Source organism: Gnatocerus cornutus, chromosome 1 (assembly GCF_029298725.1).
Source record: "Gnatocerus cornutus isolate USDA-ARS CGAHR chromosome 1, icGnaCorn1.1, whole genome shotgun sequence".
NCBI classification, from domain to species: Eukaryota; Metazoa; Arthropoda; class Insecta; order Coleoptera; family Tenebrionidae; genus Gnatocerus; species Gnatocerus cornutus.
Window position 1 is genome coordinate 18,095,296 of NC_142233.1, and position 19,108 is coordinate 18,114,403.

General features: G+C 33.3%; 1 protein-coding gene across 3 annotated transcripts in view; it reads left to right on the plus strand.

Moving 5' to 3' along the window:
• LOC148180739 (uncharacterized) overlaps window positions 1-16,417 on the plus strand; it is a 51,034-nt gene extending 34,617 nt beyond the window's left edge. For all 3 annotated transcript variants that reach the window (XM_088041568.1, XM_088041560.1, XM_088041576.1), the window contains exons 4-6: window positions 1,031-1,249; window positions 14,190-14,323; window positions 14,372-16,417. In XM_088041568.1, coding sequence (XP_087897694.1) covers window positions 1,031-1,249; window positions 14,190-14,323; window positions 14,372-16,253 — 2,235 coding nt within the window. In that variant the 3' untranslated portion in view covers window positions 16,254-16,417. The remainder of the gene's footprint in view (window positions 1-1,030; window positions 1,250-14,189; window positions 14,324-14,371) is intronic.
• Window positions 16,418-19,108: the final 2,691 nt, after the last annotated feature.

Genomic DNA, 19,108 nt, shown 5'->3' on the forward strand with positions numbered 1-19,108 from the left:
AAATTATACAGGGTGTTTATAAATGTTTCTAGCATGAACATTGCCGCTTTGTTTTCATAGTCAATATAACTATGTTGAAAATTATTTATAATGTTACCTACGTGAATGACGCTTCAGTTACAATTTTGTGTCCAAGTTTTTAATTTTCAGATTTTAAACCACAACTAGAACAGTTTATTTCTCAAAACTTACTTTGCTCCATGTTTGAGGTTAACTTAACTGCAAATGTCAGTAGAAAAATGGAAACCCACGTTTGTAATGAGCGGTAAATTTTTTTTACATTTCATAGCCACCCTTGATGCTAGAAACATTTATAAACACCTTGTAGCATTTATGTCAGAAGAAGAGAACTTGTTTTATCACCTTTTGAGAAGCAAGAGGTGCAACTTTTTCTGAAAAATTCTTGAACAAGCGCTACATAAAAAAACCAAGTTATGTAAATAATGCAGTCCATGGATTTTGAACATTAATTCAAGGTTCCCATTTCACTTTCATTTAGCCACAAGAGAAATACCGACATTAAATTCAAACAATGCCACTCTTAGAGGTAATGAGAATCAAAAAGCACCCACTGAAAAACAGCAATAAATACTTCAAACTTCTTTTGTTAATTCCATGTAATTGTTATATTGAAACGCGGTTGCCCATAAAATTAGTGTTTTATTTCAAACACCTAACCATTGTTACATAACAGATTTTTTTGAAGTTCTTGTTTATATCCGATCTTGGCGTCCTTGTTGAATACCTTGTGTTAATAAGCTGCTATTTTCTCTATGGTTCTGATACGCACTTTGATAAAAAATTCCTACAATTACGAGTTGACTAAATCTGAGCTCATTAACACTGCATTTATCATTTATAATTATAATTATAAAAGAATTTCGTTGCGGTCTAGATGTTGGACTTTCTATTACTTAAAGTCATATTGTGAGTCTGTCTCTGGCTGTTGAGATCGAACACGCATTGCAATACATTCCGAGAGACAGGTTCTAAACGACCTTCACATTATTATCGATATTTATTTTTCCAGACTGCAACAGAAGTGAGTACAGAAGCCGCAAATGGGACCAAACAAACTCTGACAGGAATTCCCCAACTGGATTACATATGGGACCCCAACTTACCCAAAGAATTGAATGGGTACAATTTATCGGAATATCCATTTTACGAAAGAGTGCCTGAAGACATTGACTTCAAATGCGATGGTTTACATGACGGTTTCTATGCCAGTGTTCCTCATAAATGTCAGGTAAAAACACACCATAACAGTTTTTTTATTGTTATGCAAGACAGTTCCTGCAGTATCCTGCATTTTTGCTGCCGCTTTCTAATAAATTCCTAAGGTCAAAGGATCTTGAAGGACTTTTTTGCAATTTGTGAGAAATTATCCAGTATTACGAAATCGGCGCTTCATTGCCTTCAGGTTTTATCACCGTTGATAATATCTTCAGGCAACTGAACCACAATTGTCACAAAAATTGACCTTGCAAGATTTATCTTTTGATTATCATTATAATTCACTTTCACTTTGACGGTGAAATTGTTCTGGTGAATTACTGTCAAGTACCGAGTCGCTTTTTGTTCCTAAAATAAACAAGCGATAAAATGGAAATTTCTAAATAAAACAAAGAATTTAGATAAACTATCGTCGGTTTCATGTAACGCATGTAACAATTAAGATAGATAGCTTGTAACTTGTAACACAACGCGTAGTTTGTCATATTAAAACATTTTTTTATTCAGCGCCATCTTGTGTACATTTTGTGCACCAACTACAGAATTGACAGATGACGAAATTTTTAAATGTCAGATGTGACAGTTCTCATGAATTTCGAAAAATTCAATTATTTAGTTTAATACAACTCTTGTGCGATATCTATTTTACAGCGCTCAATCATTAAAGCACTCCGGCTACGCCGTCGTTTCAAGGGGTGTTTGACTTTCACTTTAACAAGTCATACTTATTTCACGAATGGTCGTAGATAAAGCATAGTATTACACTCGCTTGTTATGGTTATGGCCAGGCATACACCCGACTTCCCCTAATTTTCCAATGATTTCTTTGTGGTTTTGTCCAACCTTTCCTCATTTCCTTGTGATTTCGTCTAATTTGCTCTGATTTCCTTGTGATTTCGTTCAACCTCTCCTTATTTTCTTGTGAATTCATCTAACTTTCTCTGATTTCCTTGCGATTTTGACCAACTTCCTCTTGTTTTCTTGCAATTTCGTCCAACTTCTCCTGATTTCCGTTGTGACTTCGTACAACTTCCTCTTATTTCTTTGTGATTTTGTTCAATCTCTCCATATTTCCCTGTAATTTCGTCCAACTTCTCCTGATTTTCTTGTGATTTCGCACAACTTCCTCTTATTTCCTTGTGATTTCGTTGAACCTCTCAATATTTCCTTGTGATTTGCTCAAACTTCCCCTGATTTCCTTGTGATTTTGTCAACTCTCTCCTGATTTGATTTTGTCTAAATTTTCCTGATTTCCTTGTGATTTCGTCTAACTTTCCCTGATTTCCCTAGATTTCCTATCGATTGCCCTTGATATCCTAATGATTTCCCCTCATTTTCTTGTGATTTCGTACAACTTTCTCTTATTTCCTTGTGATTTGGTTCAACCTCTCAATATTTCCTTGTGATTTGCTCAAACTTCCCCTGATTTCCTTGTGATTTTATCAACTCTCTCCTTATTTTTTTGGGATTTTGTCTAAATTTTCTTGATTTCCTTGTGATTTCTTCTAACTTTGCCTGATTTCGTTGGGATTTTGTCCAAATTTGCCTGATTTCCTTGTGATTTCGTCTGATTTCCCTAGATTTCCTATCGATTGCCCTTGATATCCTAATGATTTCCCCTCATTTTCTTGTGATTTCGTACAACTTTCTCTTATTTCCTTGTGATTTGGTTCAACCTCTCAATATTTCCTTGTGATTTGCTCAAACTTCCCCTGATTTCCTTGTGATTTTATCAACTCTCTCCTTATTTTTTTGGGATTTTGTCTAAATTTTCTTGATTTCCTTGTGATTTCTTCTAACTTTGCCTGATTTCGTTGGGATTTTGTCCAAATTTGCCTGATTTCCTTGTGATTTCGTCTGATTTCCCTAGATTTCCTATCGATTGCCCTTGATATCCTAATGATTTCCCCTCATTTTCTTGTGATTTCGTACAACTTTCTCTTATTTCCTTGTGATTTGGTTCAACCTCTCAATATTTCCTTGTGATTTGCTCAAACTTCCCCTGATTTCCTTGTGATTTTATCAACTCTCTCCTTATTTTTTTGGGATTTTGTCTAAATTTTCTTGATTTCCTTGTGATTTCTTCTAACTTTGCCTGATTTCGTTGGGATTTTGTCCAAATTTGCCTGATTTCCTTGTGATTTCGTCTGATTTCCCTAGATTTCCTATCGATTGCCCTTGATATCCTAATGATTTCCCCTCATTTTCTTGTGATTTCGTACAACTTTCTCTTATTTCCTTGTGATTTGGTTCAACCTCTCAATATTTCCTTGTGATTTGCTCAAACTTCCCCTGATTTCCTTGTGATTTTATCAACTCTCTCCTTATTTTTTTGGGATTTTGTCTAAATTTTCTTGATTTCCTTGTGATTTCTTCTAACTTTGCCTGATTTCGTTGGGATTTTGTCCAAATTTGCCTGATTTCCTTGTGATTTCGTCTGATTTCCTTAGATTTCCTATCGATTGCCCTTGATATCCTAATGATTTCCCCTCATTTTCTTGTGATTTCGTACAACTTTCTCTTATTTCCTTGTGATTTGGTTCAACCTCTCAATATTTCCTTGTGATTTGCTCAAACTTCCCCTGATTTCCTTGTGATTTTATCAACTCTCTCCTTATTTTTTTGGGATTTTGTCTAAATTTTCTTGATTTCCTTGTGATTTCTTCTAACTTTGCCTGATTTCGTTGGGATTTTGTCCAAATTTGCCTGATTTCCTTGTGATTTCGTCTGATTTCCCTAGATTTCCTATCGATTGCCCTTGATATCCTAATGATTTCCCCTCATTTTCTTGTGATTTCGTACAACTTTCTCTTATTTCCTTGTGATTTGGTTCAACCTCTCAATATTTCCTTGTGATTTGCTCAAACTTCCCCTGATTTCCTTGTGATTTTATCAACTCTCTCCTTATTTTTTTGGGATTTTGTCTAAATTTTCTTGATTTCCTTGTGATTTCATCTAACTTTGCCTGATTTCCTTGGGATTTTGTCCAAATTTGCCTGATTTCCTTGTGATTTCGTCTGATTTCCCTAGATTTCCTATCGATTGCCCTTGATATCCTAATGATTTCCCCTCATTTTCTTTTGATTTCGTACAACTTCCTCTTATTTCCTTGTGATTTAGTTCAACCTCTCAATATTTCCTTGTGATTTGCTCAAACTTCCCCTGATTTCCTTGTGATTTTGTCAACTCCTTTCTTATTTTTTTGGGATTTTGTCTAAATTTTCTTGATTTCCTTGTGATTTCATCTAACTTTGCCTGATTTCCTTGGGATTTTGTCCAAATTTGCCTGATTTCCTTATGATTTCGTCTGATTTCCCTAGATTTCCTGTCGATTGCCCTTGATATCCTAATGATTTCCCCTCATTTTCTTGTGATTTCGTACAACTTCCTCTTATTTCCTTGTGATTTCGTTCAACCTCTCAATATTTCCTTGTGATTTGCTCAAACTTCCCCTAATTTCCTTGTGATTTTGTCAACTCTCTCCTTATTTTTTTGGGATTTTGTCTAAATTTTCTTGATTTCCTTGTGATTTCTTCTAACTTTGCCTGATTTCGTTGGGATTTTGTCCAAATTTGCCTGATTTCCTTGTGATTTCGTCTGATTTCCCTAGATTTCCTATCGATTGCCCTTGATATCCTAATGATTTCCCCTCATTTTCTTGTGATTTCGTACAACTTTCTCTTATTTCCTTGTGATTTGGTTCAACCTCTCAATATTTCCTTGTGATTTGCTCAAACTTCCCCTGATTTCCTTGTGATTTTATCAACTCTCTCCTTATTTTTTTGGGATTTTGTCTAAATTTTCTTGATTTCCTTGTGATTTCATCTAACTTTGCCTGATTTCCTTGGGATTTTGTCCAAATTTGCCTGATTTCCTTGTGATTTCGTCTGATTTCCCTAGATTTCCTATCGATTGCCCTTGATATCCTAATGATTTCCCCTCATTTTCTTTTGATTTCGTACAACTTCCTCTTATTTCCTTGTGATTTAGTTCAACCTCTCAATATTTCCTTGTGATTTGCTCAAACTTCCCCTGATTTCCTTGTGATTTTGTCAACTCCTTTCTTATTTTTTTGGGATTTTGTCTAAATTTTCTTGATTTCCTTGTGATTTCATCTAACTTTGCCTGATTTCCTTGGGATTTTGTCCAAATTTGCCTGATTTCCTTATGATTTCGTCTGATTTCCCTAGATTTCCTGTCGATTGCCCTTGATATCCTAATGATTTCCCCTCATTTTCTTGTGATTTCGTACAACTTCCTCTTATTTCCTTGTGATTTCGTTCAACCTCTCAATATTTCCTTGTGATTTGCTCAAACTTCCCCTAATTTCCTTGTGATTTTGTCAACTCTCTCCTTATTTTTATGGAATTTTGTCTAAATTTTCTTGATTTCCTTGTGATTTCGTCTAAATTTGCCTGATTTCCTTGGGATTTTGTCCAAATTTGCCTGATTTCCTTGTGATTTCGTCTGATTTCCCTATATTTCCTATCGATTGCCCCTGATGTCCTAATGATATCCCCTCATTTTCTAGTGATTTCTTATTTATTTTCTAAGAATGAAAGGTTAACCCCTCGGTTGAGGTGAATAATGGGCCTCATAACATACTCATATAATAATGTACTATTAATCCACTAGTGGAATAAATGTGGGTAAAAACTGTGGATTTAAGAGTTATTTGCGCATAAAAAATGTCTGAATAATTACATAGTTTTGGTTTCGTGCATTAAAATTTAAGCCTGTTAATACAGCCTCATTTTTTCGGCCCCATTTTATCATTCACTGTAATTAAAAGTGAAGAAATACGCTGTCAGTTTCAAAATTCATAAGAACTGTCACCTCTGACATTTATAAATTTCGTCATCTGTCAATTCTGTAGTTGGTCCACAAAAAGTACACAAGATGGCGCTGTATAAAAAAATGTTTTAATATGACATTAAAAATAGAAATATTGTCTTAAATGAGATAATAATGTAGGTAAATACCATTTTGGTGATCAATTTTCATTATGGAAAAGTGATTTTAATTTCTAAACGCATCTGAAGAGCAGACGATTTGGGCAATTTTTACCGCACGGCATGTGTAAAATGTAAGTTACCACACGCGACTGTAAATAACTATTAATTATCTAAAACACCAAGCAATAGAAGTTTAGTTTTGTTTGCTCCGTCAAAATTAATTAGAATTTTGTAACAACTTGTAACTTCAAAAAACACCTGAGATTTTGACATTTTGTAACTGTTGTCTAACAATTAAATTAACATAATGATATGGATATAGCCGTTGGACGCAAATTTCATGGTCTGTTCTAACTCTAAAAATAACATTTATCTTGATCAAGAATCAGAGTGCGGAAACGTAAAGATTTTTTTCATCAAAACGAAATTCGACCGTACCATTTTCGTTTTGGCTCGTTTGATTTGCTGTTTCTAGTGATCGCTTTAAATACCGGAACACAGAAAGATAAAATGATTGATAATTAAGGTGCACGGTACCTACTTGGTAATTTATGTATAGAGAAAAAATGTAAATGAAAAAATGATTATTTAAAAGCGGAACTGACTTGTACACCACTTTCCACTGCCGAGTGAACGAACAATAAAGACGATGACATAAACAGTAATTTGTATGGTAGTATTGTAATAATATATAATTTGTAGCAGAGGTGTTGACATGAGAATATGACTAGGAAGAGAGATACGTGTATGTAAAAAAATCTCCAGTGTTTTAAGTTTCTATGAAATTACTAGGTACCTACTTGTTAGAAGTACTTATCTAATAAGGACAGTAAACGTGATGATATATTCATTTCCTAGATGGTTAAAAAATCTTTTAATTTAAAAAATGATAAAACATACAATATGTAAGGTAACCCAGCTAAGAATTTTCAGTCCAAATCTTCGGCATTGCAGATGTCACCATTTTCTTAAAAAAAAAAATAATTTATTAATATTAATTTAAATTATCTAAAATTAATCTTATCTTAAAATCTTAATACCATTTACTTCAAATCGCTCATCTCAATGTCACATTTCGAAAATTTTCTAGCATTGCGATAAATTTAATAAGATTTATGTGCTGAATTGTACTAAAACCAGATCCGTGTGTGTTAAAATACCCTTCCATGTACAATCCAATGCGTAAATACTTAAATTTTGACGAATTAAAACCTTGAAGTGAGCTACTCAAAGTAGCATGTAGATCTAGTTTCCAATAAATAGAGGAAAAACTAAGCTAACATGTCTAAAATCAACAGAATCATTTTTGGATGTTTTAAATTTCTCATTTGAGGTTATAATCTGATTATAATTCATTTCAACCTACTGAGGCTTATTTCGGCTTTATTGTAGTCTGATATTTGAATCTTTTGATAATTATAACAGTGCTTTGGCTAAAAAACCGTTTATCCATTAAAATGGTTGCTAATATTGCATATACAGGGTGAATTTGAAACAGAAACTGAAAAAAAATAACGACTTTACCAAGCCCAGATTAAGAAAATTACAGGCCCGGGGCTAAATTGTAAAAGGGGGCCCATCGATAAAATTATGCAAAAAAAACTTTTACTTACTTGATTTGATTTTTTTAAATGTAATTTTTTACATGGCAAGGGGCCCCTAAGGAAGTGGGGTCCGGTGCTACAGCACCCTTAGCCCCCCCTTAGTCCGGACTTGGGCTTTATGGAGATACGTAGAAGACGTTTTCGGTGATTTTTATTAATTTTAAGGTAAAAGTAAAAATTTCAAAATCCTGACCTTATTCGGCGCCACTGATATGCACAAAATAACCTTAACAACACAGCAGAGAATTTTGTTCGCTAATAATGCATAGTAACATTAGTAACCTTAGTAATCATTGGCGTACTATTAAAATTGAAATCAATTTAAAGCAGTTTAAAAAACGAAACCTGTTAACTTTCTTCATTTACAATAAACTGTAATGGATTTCTTTTTCCGCCTTTATTTGAAAATCACCCAGTATGTATATGTATAACGTTGAAATAGACTAATGTAAAATTAATAATGTTCGATTTAAATTTTATTGAAATTCGTTCACAAATAAAAAATATATTGTACAAATAACTACAAATCATAAATTAAAATTAAAATAAAAAAAATAAAACTTTAATCGAATTTCAAATCTATAATTGATCGGAAATGACCTTCTCTTCTTTCTACTTGCAAGATTACGTATAATACTAGTCATCATATTTTTATCAAAAGGGTTAAAGTCAATACGTAGAAGAATTATGATAAACTATGATGATGATACCACCGTCTACTCTAAAAGTAATATAAAAAATAACAATATAGATCAGATAAAACAATCGGACGTCAAATTATAAAATCTGTGGAAAATAAAAAGTTCATTAAAATACAAACGGTCCAGTGAAGATTGATAAATCATAAATTTCAGTCTCTGTCACCTCTCAGAATCTATCGTGAATTAAAGCTTTACCTTCATTTTGACTGATAGGAAAGTATTTTGGTCAAATTTTCATACAATCAATTTAAATCAAAATCAACAGTTTTAGATATCGGCAACTGCTATTCAAAATTTGTTGCACGTGATGTCAAAAAAGGAAGTTTTAATTTTTTTAAGTAAAAGGAATCCAATCCATCTCACTTTCTCATTTTGTTATTATCCGTTTTGTTAACTAAAATTATAAACTTAAGTTGTCAGCAATTTAAAATTAATTAAACTAATGCACCACTGTCCAATAAATACTAATTTCCTGATTTTCTGTTGAATATTAATTAATAACGAAGATTTGAACATTGCTTTTATAGTTTAATCACTTGCTAAATAGAATTAATATTCATATCTTCTAGGCATTTACTGTAATTTTCATAATTATATAGAATTGCAAAGAATGTAAGTAAAATGTATGGTATTAAGACCAAAGACTAAAGTGGTTACAGATTTAGAATATTGATCTACTTATTCTGCTAATTATCTTTTTCCTCAAAGGGATTGTTATTTTTAGTAATCAAACCCAAACTATTCTCTTGTTATCTTCTTGTTACTTAGGTTTAACTCCACCTCTAAGCCATTAAAATTCTAGTTAAAAGTCTGATTTACTTATTTACCTATGTTTATTTGTTTTTATTGTATTTCCATTATTTAAACATTTTTTTCAAAATGAGCAAAATGCAGATATTTCTTCATTTTCTAGAATCATAATTTGTCATAATTTCTAAAGTAGACATTGCCTACTCATAACTGTTGTTTTGATTCTTGGCATATTTGTCATTTTGACACTGTGAAGTCAAAGTTATGAATTCCGTGCGGCATTGTATTGTCCCTGAGACATTTTCCTTTTTTTAACCGCTTTCGCTTCAGATGTTCAACTTCAAAGTACTGATAAGTTTAGGAAATTAAGAAATGTGAAAATTAATATGACTTTTTTGGAAACTTGAGGGAGTAAAGCTGAATTTACATTGAGACTTTTTAAAATGGCAAAAACGGACTGCTCAGAATTTCATATCCCCAACCGTAGCATGCAAATCTACGAAAATCTTACAAATAATTGAACTCTTGCAAATTCCAAATTTTCTTTACATGAAACTATTTAGAACTGACAAAATATATTGTGTTCTGTTGGGTGAACATTTTTTGATTTGGCAAATCGTCTATTGTTTATGTTGACGGAATTAAAGCAAAGATATGAAAATCCGATTTTATTAATTATGCAAAAAAATTTTAGAAAGCGTAGACAAAATACCAAAACATTTTTATAAAACTTTTGTTAATTACTTTAATTAACGCATCATACATAATTAATTAGTGTTCTTATCAGAGATTTTCTCTTATTTTTTTAGTTTGCTTATTAAAAGCACAATTTCAGTAACGAACTTATTACAAATCCTCGGTATCCTTTACAAACTTGGCCTTGACATTAAATAAGTATTTTTGCAAAATTTAATTGATGGAAACAACATCATTAATCATCTGTTGAAAACCAAGAATCGTGGTATTTCACTATTTAAGGTTTTCTTCAAATCGCTGTTTATGTAAACACATACAGCCGCGGACACAAAATCTTAGACGTCATTTTTCTGACGTTTCAAAAATTTGCAACAAATTTTAAATTAGTTAGTTATTAATACACTCAACGTTGACAACGTGTTAACCTCAAAAATCGCTACATTCAATTTTTCTCTAATTTTCTCCCTAAAGATTTGAAAGCCTTATTTACACCCAAAAAATTTCGAAAATTTACACAGGAGAGTGGACTGATAGCAATGAGCTGGACTTTATCTATTTTGAAATTAAAACATTAAAACTGTCAAAATTGGCAATGCAAAAAAGTAAGGTTACAAATTCTAAGTGGGGTTTTACACCATGTGACAATTAGATGACATTGACGTCTAACATTTTTTGTCCCCGGCTGTATGTTCAAAAAATGCATAAACCACTTTATCTTCTACAAATTTCTTCACGAATTCGATATTGTGGTAAATAATGCAACAATAAATTTCGGGCATTTCTGCTACCGTTACACTCGTACTACTTTTTGCTTTCTTAAAATGCAATATGTCAAACTTTCATTGTGTTATGTAAGTAAAATATCGGGTCTTTATAGTTACAACACTGTCTATGGAGTGCGGGCACTACCGCCTGTAAAGTATGCAACCTTCCACTCTGGAGGATCAACAAACCGTGTCGGTCCATTTAATACCATTGAAAGCGTTGTTTAGATGCAGAATTTAATTATTTTTGGTGTGGTAGTTGGGTTGTAACTTCTTAAAATGTATTGCCTTAATGATAATTTTGATCAGTGAATGGTAAATGTTTAATTTCAGCCAGAATACAAGCTGGTATCTATTATTTTTGGCATATTAAGTTAAATTTTGAGAAAATCGTAAAGTTCTTCCAATTTATATGCAACTTTGCAAAATCAACTCAATCTATTAGGATTTTTTGAATAAAGCTATTTCCTTGTAATTTACTTCGTATTAGGAATATCTCTAAAAGTTAGGTATTATTCTAAGAGAAGTTGCTTAGAATCGAATTTTAAATTTATTTATACCATTTATATAAGTATTATTTCATGCGAACTAAAAAATTAACAAAATAATTTATTTAGCAGAAATGAACAAAATAATAATATTTCATTATCAATAATTAACGATCGAATTTAAAGAATTTATTATTTAAAATAAATCAAAAAAAGAATTTTAAGTTGAAATTTTTTAAGGAATGTATTCTGAGCAACTTTTCTCTTGAAAATTGAAGATGTCCAACACCAAGGAAAAGTTCACTTTATTCAAAAACTCGTAGACAATCTATCATTTTCAAATTTTTTCTTCTAAAATTAAGGAAGATAAAAGCTTATTCATTTAAAGTATAAAACACAGTATTATTTTTTCGTCTAATCTGCAAATATTTCAATTTTATTTTAATTTTCATCGTCAAGCGACAAACCCCTCTAACTTTTTTTGCGATTTTTAAAATATCAAATTGGAAAGTCGTCATTTGTTGGCGTTTTTGAACCACTAATTACGCCAAAAGTGTCCTAAAATAAACAATTACTACTCAATGGCAGTATAGATAATACATCGCGACCTGAGAACTATAAGGTTCTAACTAACATTTGCATTAAATTGATCAGTGTTCACGTTATCCAGTGATTTCTCTTTAATTTATTAAGCATTTATTTCAAAAAATGGCAGGATCTATTAAAATCATTTTGGCTTGTTAAAATATTAACTCACTTCTTTTTTATACATGATAGAAAATGTTTAAAAAAATCGCAAAACAGACAATTTAAATTTTCACAAAAAATCACTTAGAACCTTATAATTCTCACGTCGCGACATATTAAAAAATTGCAATCCAACCATAGTAAAAAATAATTAAATACTGCATCTAAACAACGCTTTCAATGGTATTTATGGACCGGTACGGTTTGTTCATCCTCCAGAGTGGGAGGTTGCATACTTTGCAGGCGGTAAAGTCCGTTTTTTTATTAAAAAACCACCAACACCGCACTCTCCCACCACTTTACAACCGGCAACGTCGTCGATGGTGACTTTTTGGTGATAAAATCAAATAGGTTAGTCGCCTAATTGACAATTTGATTACACAAAACGGCTTTTCAGGCTGTGCCGAGTCTTTTCACTATTAAATACTTTGATTTGCAGTCCAACAGGGTGTATAGTAGGCAGCTTTTACCATGGCGTACCTGACTTTTAGAGTCGAATATTATCTTATTGCACTCGTAATGTGGAGGGTGTAAACAGGCTATTGTGTCCGAAAATTAAAATTTACGACATCTTCAAGTAGGTAGAAAAAGGTGGACCCGTGCCTCTTCCAGGTATTAGCTCGAGATGATTATTATTGATCCCTTCAATGTTTTCTTTTAAAAACGTTATTGAATTTTTAATTTTTGTTTATTAATTTGAAAAAACCGAGAGACATCAATTTTTCAAACTTCTTCATTAGATTGATCTAACCAAGGATGAAATAGGTTGTAAAGAATACAAAGTGAACAAAATTCGCCAAACAGTTAATATCAAAATGATTTTTCATACTTAGCGGTCGTCTTTATACATATTACCACTCCAAATAGATTGTTTAAAAAAACCTTTTAGTTTAACGACATTTTAATGTTCGACTTAAAGTCCCCACTTTTTCTAAAAATGAAAGAATTAAGAACAAATACATAGTTAAACAGACTTCTTACAAAAGATTCTGGAAACTACGTATTTGTGGATTAATTAAACAGCAAAATTGGATTGCGATAGAAATTTAATTTTGCGTATGTCAAATACGAGTGCAAATGGTACCTACCGTTCTGGGAAAAAACAATGAGAAGGAAACGAATGTTTATAATTTATTTTGCAAATTCAGAAACATCTTGTTGATATTAAATTTTGAATTACTATCGTGAAATTAAAATTCCCCACATCAAATTGATTGATGTTTAAAAATTGTAACCTGTCATTTGTCTTTATAACTTTAAAATTTATAAACGGCACAGCAAGTGTCAGACATTTACTGTGATTAAAAAATTCTTTATAATTATGTAAAATACACGTTCCAACATTAAAATGATGCTAATTTTTTCGATCTCATTTTAAAATTTTGAAAACTTTATAGCCCACGATTTTTTTAACTTGTTTAAAATTTAATTTAATAAACAAAAATTAAAAGCTTATCAACGTCATTAAAAAAAAAACACGGTGAAGGGATCAACAATCATCTTGAGCTCCCGCGCTAATACCTGGAAGCGGCACGGGTCCACATTTTTCTACCTACTTGAAGATGTCGTAAATTTTAATTTTCGGACACAATAGCCTGTTTACACCCTCCACATTATGAGTGCAATAAGATAATATTCGACTCTAAAAGTCAGGTACGCCATGGTAAAAGCTGCCTACTATAAAAGAAACGTTTTTAACGAAAACAGTGCGTCATTTTCAGAAATGTCAAAAATTTGACAATTATTTTCTCACCAAAAAATCTCCCTAGGCAACGTTGCCGGTTGTAATGCAGGGGAAGATTGCGGTGTTGGTGGTTTTTTTTAAAAAAAAAACGGACTTTAGTGCCCAAGGTTCCTAAATTAAGCAGGTTTGCTCGTTACTAAGGCTGAAACTCCACCCTCTTTTGGTTACTAGGGACGTGTGACGTCACAAGAAAGTTCTGACATTTGGTTTGGGGGTGTAAAAACATTGTTGATCGCCAATGTTGTTTAACAAAGTTCTTGTAGAAGCATCAGAGTGTTAAATATTGCCGTTTTAAATAATAATAGCAATAAAAAAATTCAATTGGAATTTAAAAGGGCTTTCCGATGACGTATTTGCGCCAGTTCAAGAGGCCTGCTCCTATTGGCTCAAAACTTTGTAGCAAACCTGTTAATTTTAGTAACCTTGGGTAGTGCCCGCACTAGTCCATGCTTAACATTTAATTATCGATCATTATTGCTGATGCCAAGGTCGTATTTATTACAGGTCTATCATCACTGCCTTTTTGGAACGAGATATGACTTTTTATGTGCAAATTATACTGCCTTTGACCAGAAAACCTTTATTTGCCATTTTGTGTCCGAAGTGGATTGCGTCAATTCAAAGAAATATTGGCACAGGTTTGTAAACTACTGCTTTATTGATGTTTATTGATTGGCTTATTACAGAAATGACGCTTTGTACCAAGCTGCATCGACCACGACATTGAAACCTTTGATTGTGTACACTCCACCTTCAGAACCACACCCTGCGTTGGCGGCGGCAGTACCAGCAACAGCTCCGGCGAGTCCTCGTAGACCTGGAGGAGGAAGACGGAGGCCTCTGCGGAGAAGGCGGCCACAGTTTGATTACTACGAGTACGATGATGAATACGATGATTACTACGATGAAAGGCCTTCGCGCTCAGAATCTAGAAGAAGGAAAAGACCAAGACCGAGACCTAGACCAATTTATGATGATGATTACGAAGAGTATGAAGATGAGAGGTATGCGAGGCGAGGATCGGGGCGAAGAGACGAAGACAGAAGAAAACCATACGACAGGAGAGGAGATGATCGTAGACCAGATCGAAGAAGAAACAAAGACAGAAGAAAACCCGAAGACGATGATGAAGAAGATGACAGATATGAAGATGATCGAAAATCGGATAAAAGAACGTCGGAACGAAGATATCATAAAAGACGGCCTTCTGATGAGGACCCGGAAGAAGAAGACAGGAAGAGAAGTCGTCCTAAGGGAGGTTCCAGGCGACCTGTTGAAGAAGACTACGAAGACAGTGAAAAATCTGCTCCAACAGGCGTTGCAGCTGATAAACCAATCATTAAACCCACGAGTGGTAGCTCAATTTATGACAGACCACGAACGGCACCTAGAATTAAACCACCGGTGCCTAAAAACGAGGCCAGCAAGTACGCTTACAAGCCTGTGACAACGAAAACACCACCGCCTGCTGAAGAAGAATATTACGATGACTATGAAGAAGAACTTCCAAAAAACCGAAAACCTGAAAATGATTCAAGAAAACACTCAACTAAACACGAAGAAGAAAGAGACACCAGAAAACAAACGTCTTCGAGACTTCGAGCGTCACAATCAATAAGAGATGACAGCTACGAAGATGAACCGCCTCGAAGACCGCTGAAGCCGAAATACAGCCCCCTTCAAAGAGAAAGACCACGAATTTCCACCCAGAATAAAAAACAACCTTCACATGACAGCGATTATTATGATGATTACGAAGAAGACAATATTCGACCACAGACTAAAGTAGAGAAACACACCACGACTACAACGACAACAACAACAACAACACCGAAGCCGACGACAACAACAGCCACAACCACGACAGTTAAAGAACTAAGACCAGAAACGATCGTACGAATTGTAAAGAGACCTTTTCTTCCAAGTAGAGGGGGCAACCCGTATTCTTCCAGAGGCCTACAACCTGTGGGGGGCAAAGCTGTTGACAAGAAACCAGAAAGTAAGGAAGAAGTTGAAAAAGAGGAAACCGTGGATGTGAAGCCACTTTTCAAGCCTTCCGCTGTTGTTATAAAAATGCCCATGCGCCAAAAATACGCGCAATCACAGACTGATTCTTTCCAAGAAGAGTTCAAACCTGTTTCAAACCGTCCTCAAACAGTACCAAGGCCGACTCTTAAACCCAACAAAGAATATTCAGGTCCACGAACAACTCAGAAACCAAAAGTGTTGGAATCCGATCCACTAAACAACCTCCAAGAAGATGAATATGATGTCACTTTAAATGATGCTTTAAATCCTACTTTGCCTAATTTGCCCGTTCGTGGATATCCAGCTGGTTTTAGTTCTTCAAATGAATACAATTATCAGAGGCCTAGATATGTTGGTGAAGAAGCTAATTCCAATTATTATCAAGCTAAACCTACAAGGCAAAGATATGAAGCAGTACCATACATTAATCCTCAAGAGCATTTTGTTAATTCGGATACAGATTACAAAGGGCAGTTTAGCACAATCACTAGAGAAACTGTGAGACCGAGGGTTACGCAAGCCTTTTACGTGAGATTCTGATTCTTTAAGCCATATTCTAGGTAGACTAAATTTTATGTTGTATTTAATTTTATGTACGTAAGCAAATCGTGGTTGTCTAAATTATGTTGACTATTTAAGAAAAATGTAGCGTGTAAAATATTTGTACTCTGAAGAAAATTTATGAATAAATTAATAAAAAAATATTTTTTGTTCTTAATAATAATATTTTCAAAATCCGAATTCACTATTTGCAGTTGTTTTATTGATTATTAGAACATCATTATAAAGTCCAGCTCATTGCTATCAGTCCACTCTCCGGTGTAAATCAGGCTTTCAAATCTTTAGGGAGAAAATTAGGGGAAAAATGAATGTAGCGATTTTTGAGGTTAACACGTTGTCAAAGTTGGATGTATTAATAAATAACTAATTAAATATTTGTTGCTACAGGAAGTTTTTAATAGAGATTTAACAAGTTTTGGCAATGTTGTGCAAGACGATTAGCTTCTACGCATGCTATAGTTGCGTCAACGTCAAACGCTTTTGTTGCCAACTGTTACGGATGAAAATCGCTAGGGGTTGCTGCCAACTTAACTTTTTAATGAGTGGACCGATTGGGGCTATTCGGGTGTCAGTAGATGGCGCCACTAAACTACAAAATGGCGGTTTTAACGGTGAACAACAGTATCTAACAAGCAACATAAAGTTGCATTTTTGTTTATTTAAAATGCCCTACGATGCAGATAATTGTCTTAAAGAAACAAGCATTCTTCGGAGATTTAAAAGAAGGCTGTTGTGAACTTATTCTGTTTTATTCGGTTTTATTCTGTAATTCGGCTCTGGTTTTAAAAGAAAGTTACATATTTATTTAATAGTCACGGAAATGATACACCTGTGGCTATTGAATGTTTTCCAACAATTTTTTTGCAAGTAAAATCCATAAACTAACATCAACGTAGCTGTATTTGGCTTTTTTCAATTTTATATGTTTAGTGCCTCGTTTTCTGCCAATTTTCAATATCTCATGAAACAAATTGTTTTTAACTCTTTAACTCTTGAACAATGACACATTTGACCATTGTAATACTAAACAAAACGACAAATCACTTTTGTCATACACAGGAAAGGGCCTAGAAATTGTGAAATTGAAATTGTGGATTCAAATTTTTAGGCAACCCGCAATTTTCAAGTGACATGTTTTACTCTAAGTTTAAATAAACCACCGAAAATAGTCTAAAGAAACATGCAAAATTGGATAAATTATGACTTAAGTTGTATACCAAACGACCAAAATAATAAAGAAGAGCCTTTAATTAAAAACTAGGTTTTATTTAACCATTTTAAAATTTTTCAAAACTAAATCACTTCTACAATTTTTAATTATTTTTATACATTAAAATTATACATTATACATTATAAAAACTACAGACCATTTAGTATTTACACTCATTATCATTGGATTACGATAAAATAGAACTAGTTTATCAAAAATCACTGAGAATTCTACAACAAAGAAAAGAAAACAGACTATAGTTTATCCGGTGAGAGATTGGGATATTTCGACAGTTGACATATAGGTAGGTAGCAAATTATGCTACAAAATACACTAAAAACACTAAATTCCTACGTGAAATGGGTTGACAGGGTTGTCAGTAACTGGGGTTATTTTGTTATTTTAAATTTAGCGCGTTTGGTACACTTTTTATCGCGTAGATTTAGTGACTTTTCTGTCATTCAATCTCTCACCGTACAAACTATACCATTGACTTCTTACAAATAAATTATTATTTAACTCATTATTTAATCAATAACGACGCTTGGCAACTTATTTTAATGCCATCGTTGAAAAAACATCTTAAAAAAGTTATAATAACATTTTTTTTACCTTTTAAAATGTAAAACAGATTTTTGCAATATAGGCAACATTTGATACGCCGGTGTATCAGATTTATACAAGGTGTTTAGAAATGTTTCTAGCATCAAAGGAGGCTCTGGAATTCGTGTCGTACACTATTTTGCCGCTTTGTTTTCATAGTGAATATAACTACCTTGAAAATTATTTATAATGTTACTTATTTCAATGACGTTTTAGTTACGGTTACAGTTTATTTCTCAAAACTTACTTTGCTCCATGTTTGAGGTTAACTGCAAATGTCAGTTGTAAAATCTAAACCCACATTTGTAAAGAGCGGCAAATTTATTTGACATGCCCTTGATGCTAGAAACATTTATAAACATCTTGTATCACTGCATACACAAATGCTATTTCCAAGATGGCCCATGCTTGGAACACGGATTTCTACCCCCACCACCAGCTTTTCACCGTCTAGGTATATTATAACATGTCACTGGAGTTCGCGTAGAAATTTAGTGTTTTTTGTGTATTTTGTAGCATATTTGCTGCCAACCCATATGTCAACTGTCAAAATCTCTCAATCTCTTTATAGGAACATTTTTATAAACCTAAAGTTGCCGACCTAGTACAATATACTGCTCACTCATATATACTCGTTGACACTAAAATGGGGGCCTCGCTATCAATTGAAATAAGGTATACTATAGGCGTATCGCATAAAACTTGCATCAGCGCCCTCACACGGCGAATTTGACATTTTTATTAGTAAACATCTCATCTCACGCGCGCTCATAAATTTGCTAGTTTCATTACCAAATACGAGACCCAAATCGTTCCAAAAGCGAATTATGTACAATTCCAGTAAATTTTAAATAACATAATAGTTTTTTCTTTCCATCATATCAATTATTGTGGTTTAGGAATTTATTTGTCACGTCTGTAAAAAATATAGAAAAACGCCCTTATTCCTGCAAGATGAACTTTTTGTTGTCATATAAACCAGAAAACCGATAAAAGATTTAGTTTTGTACCCAAAACAAAA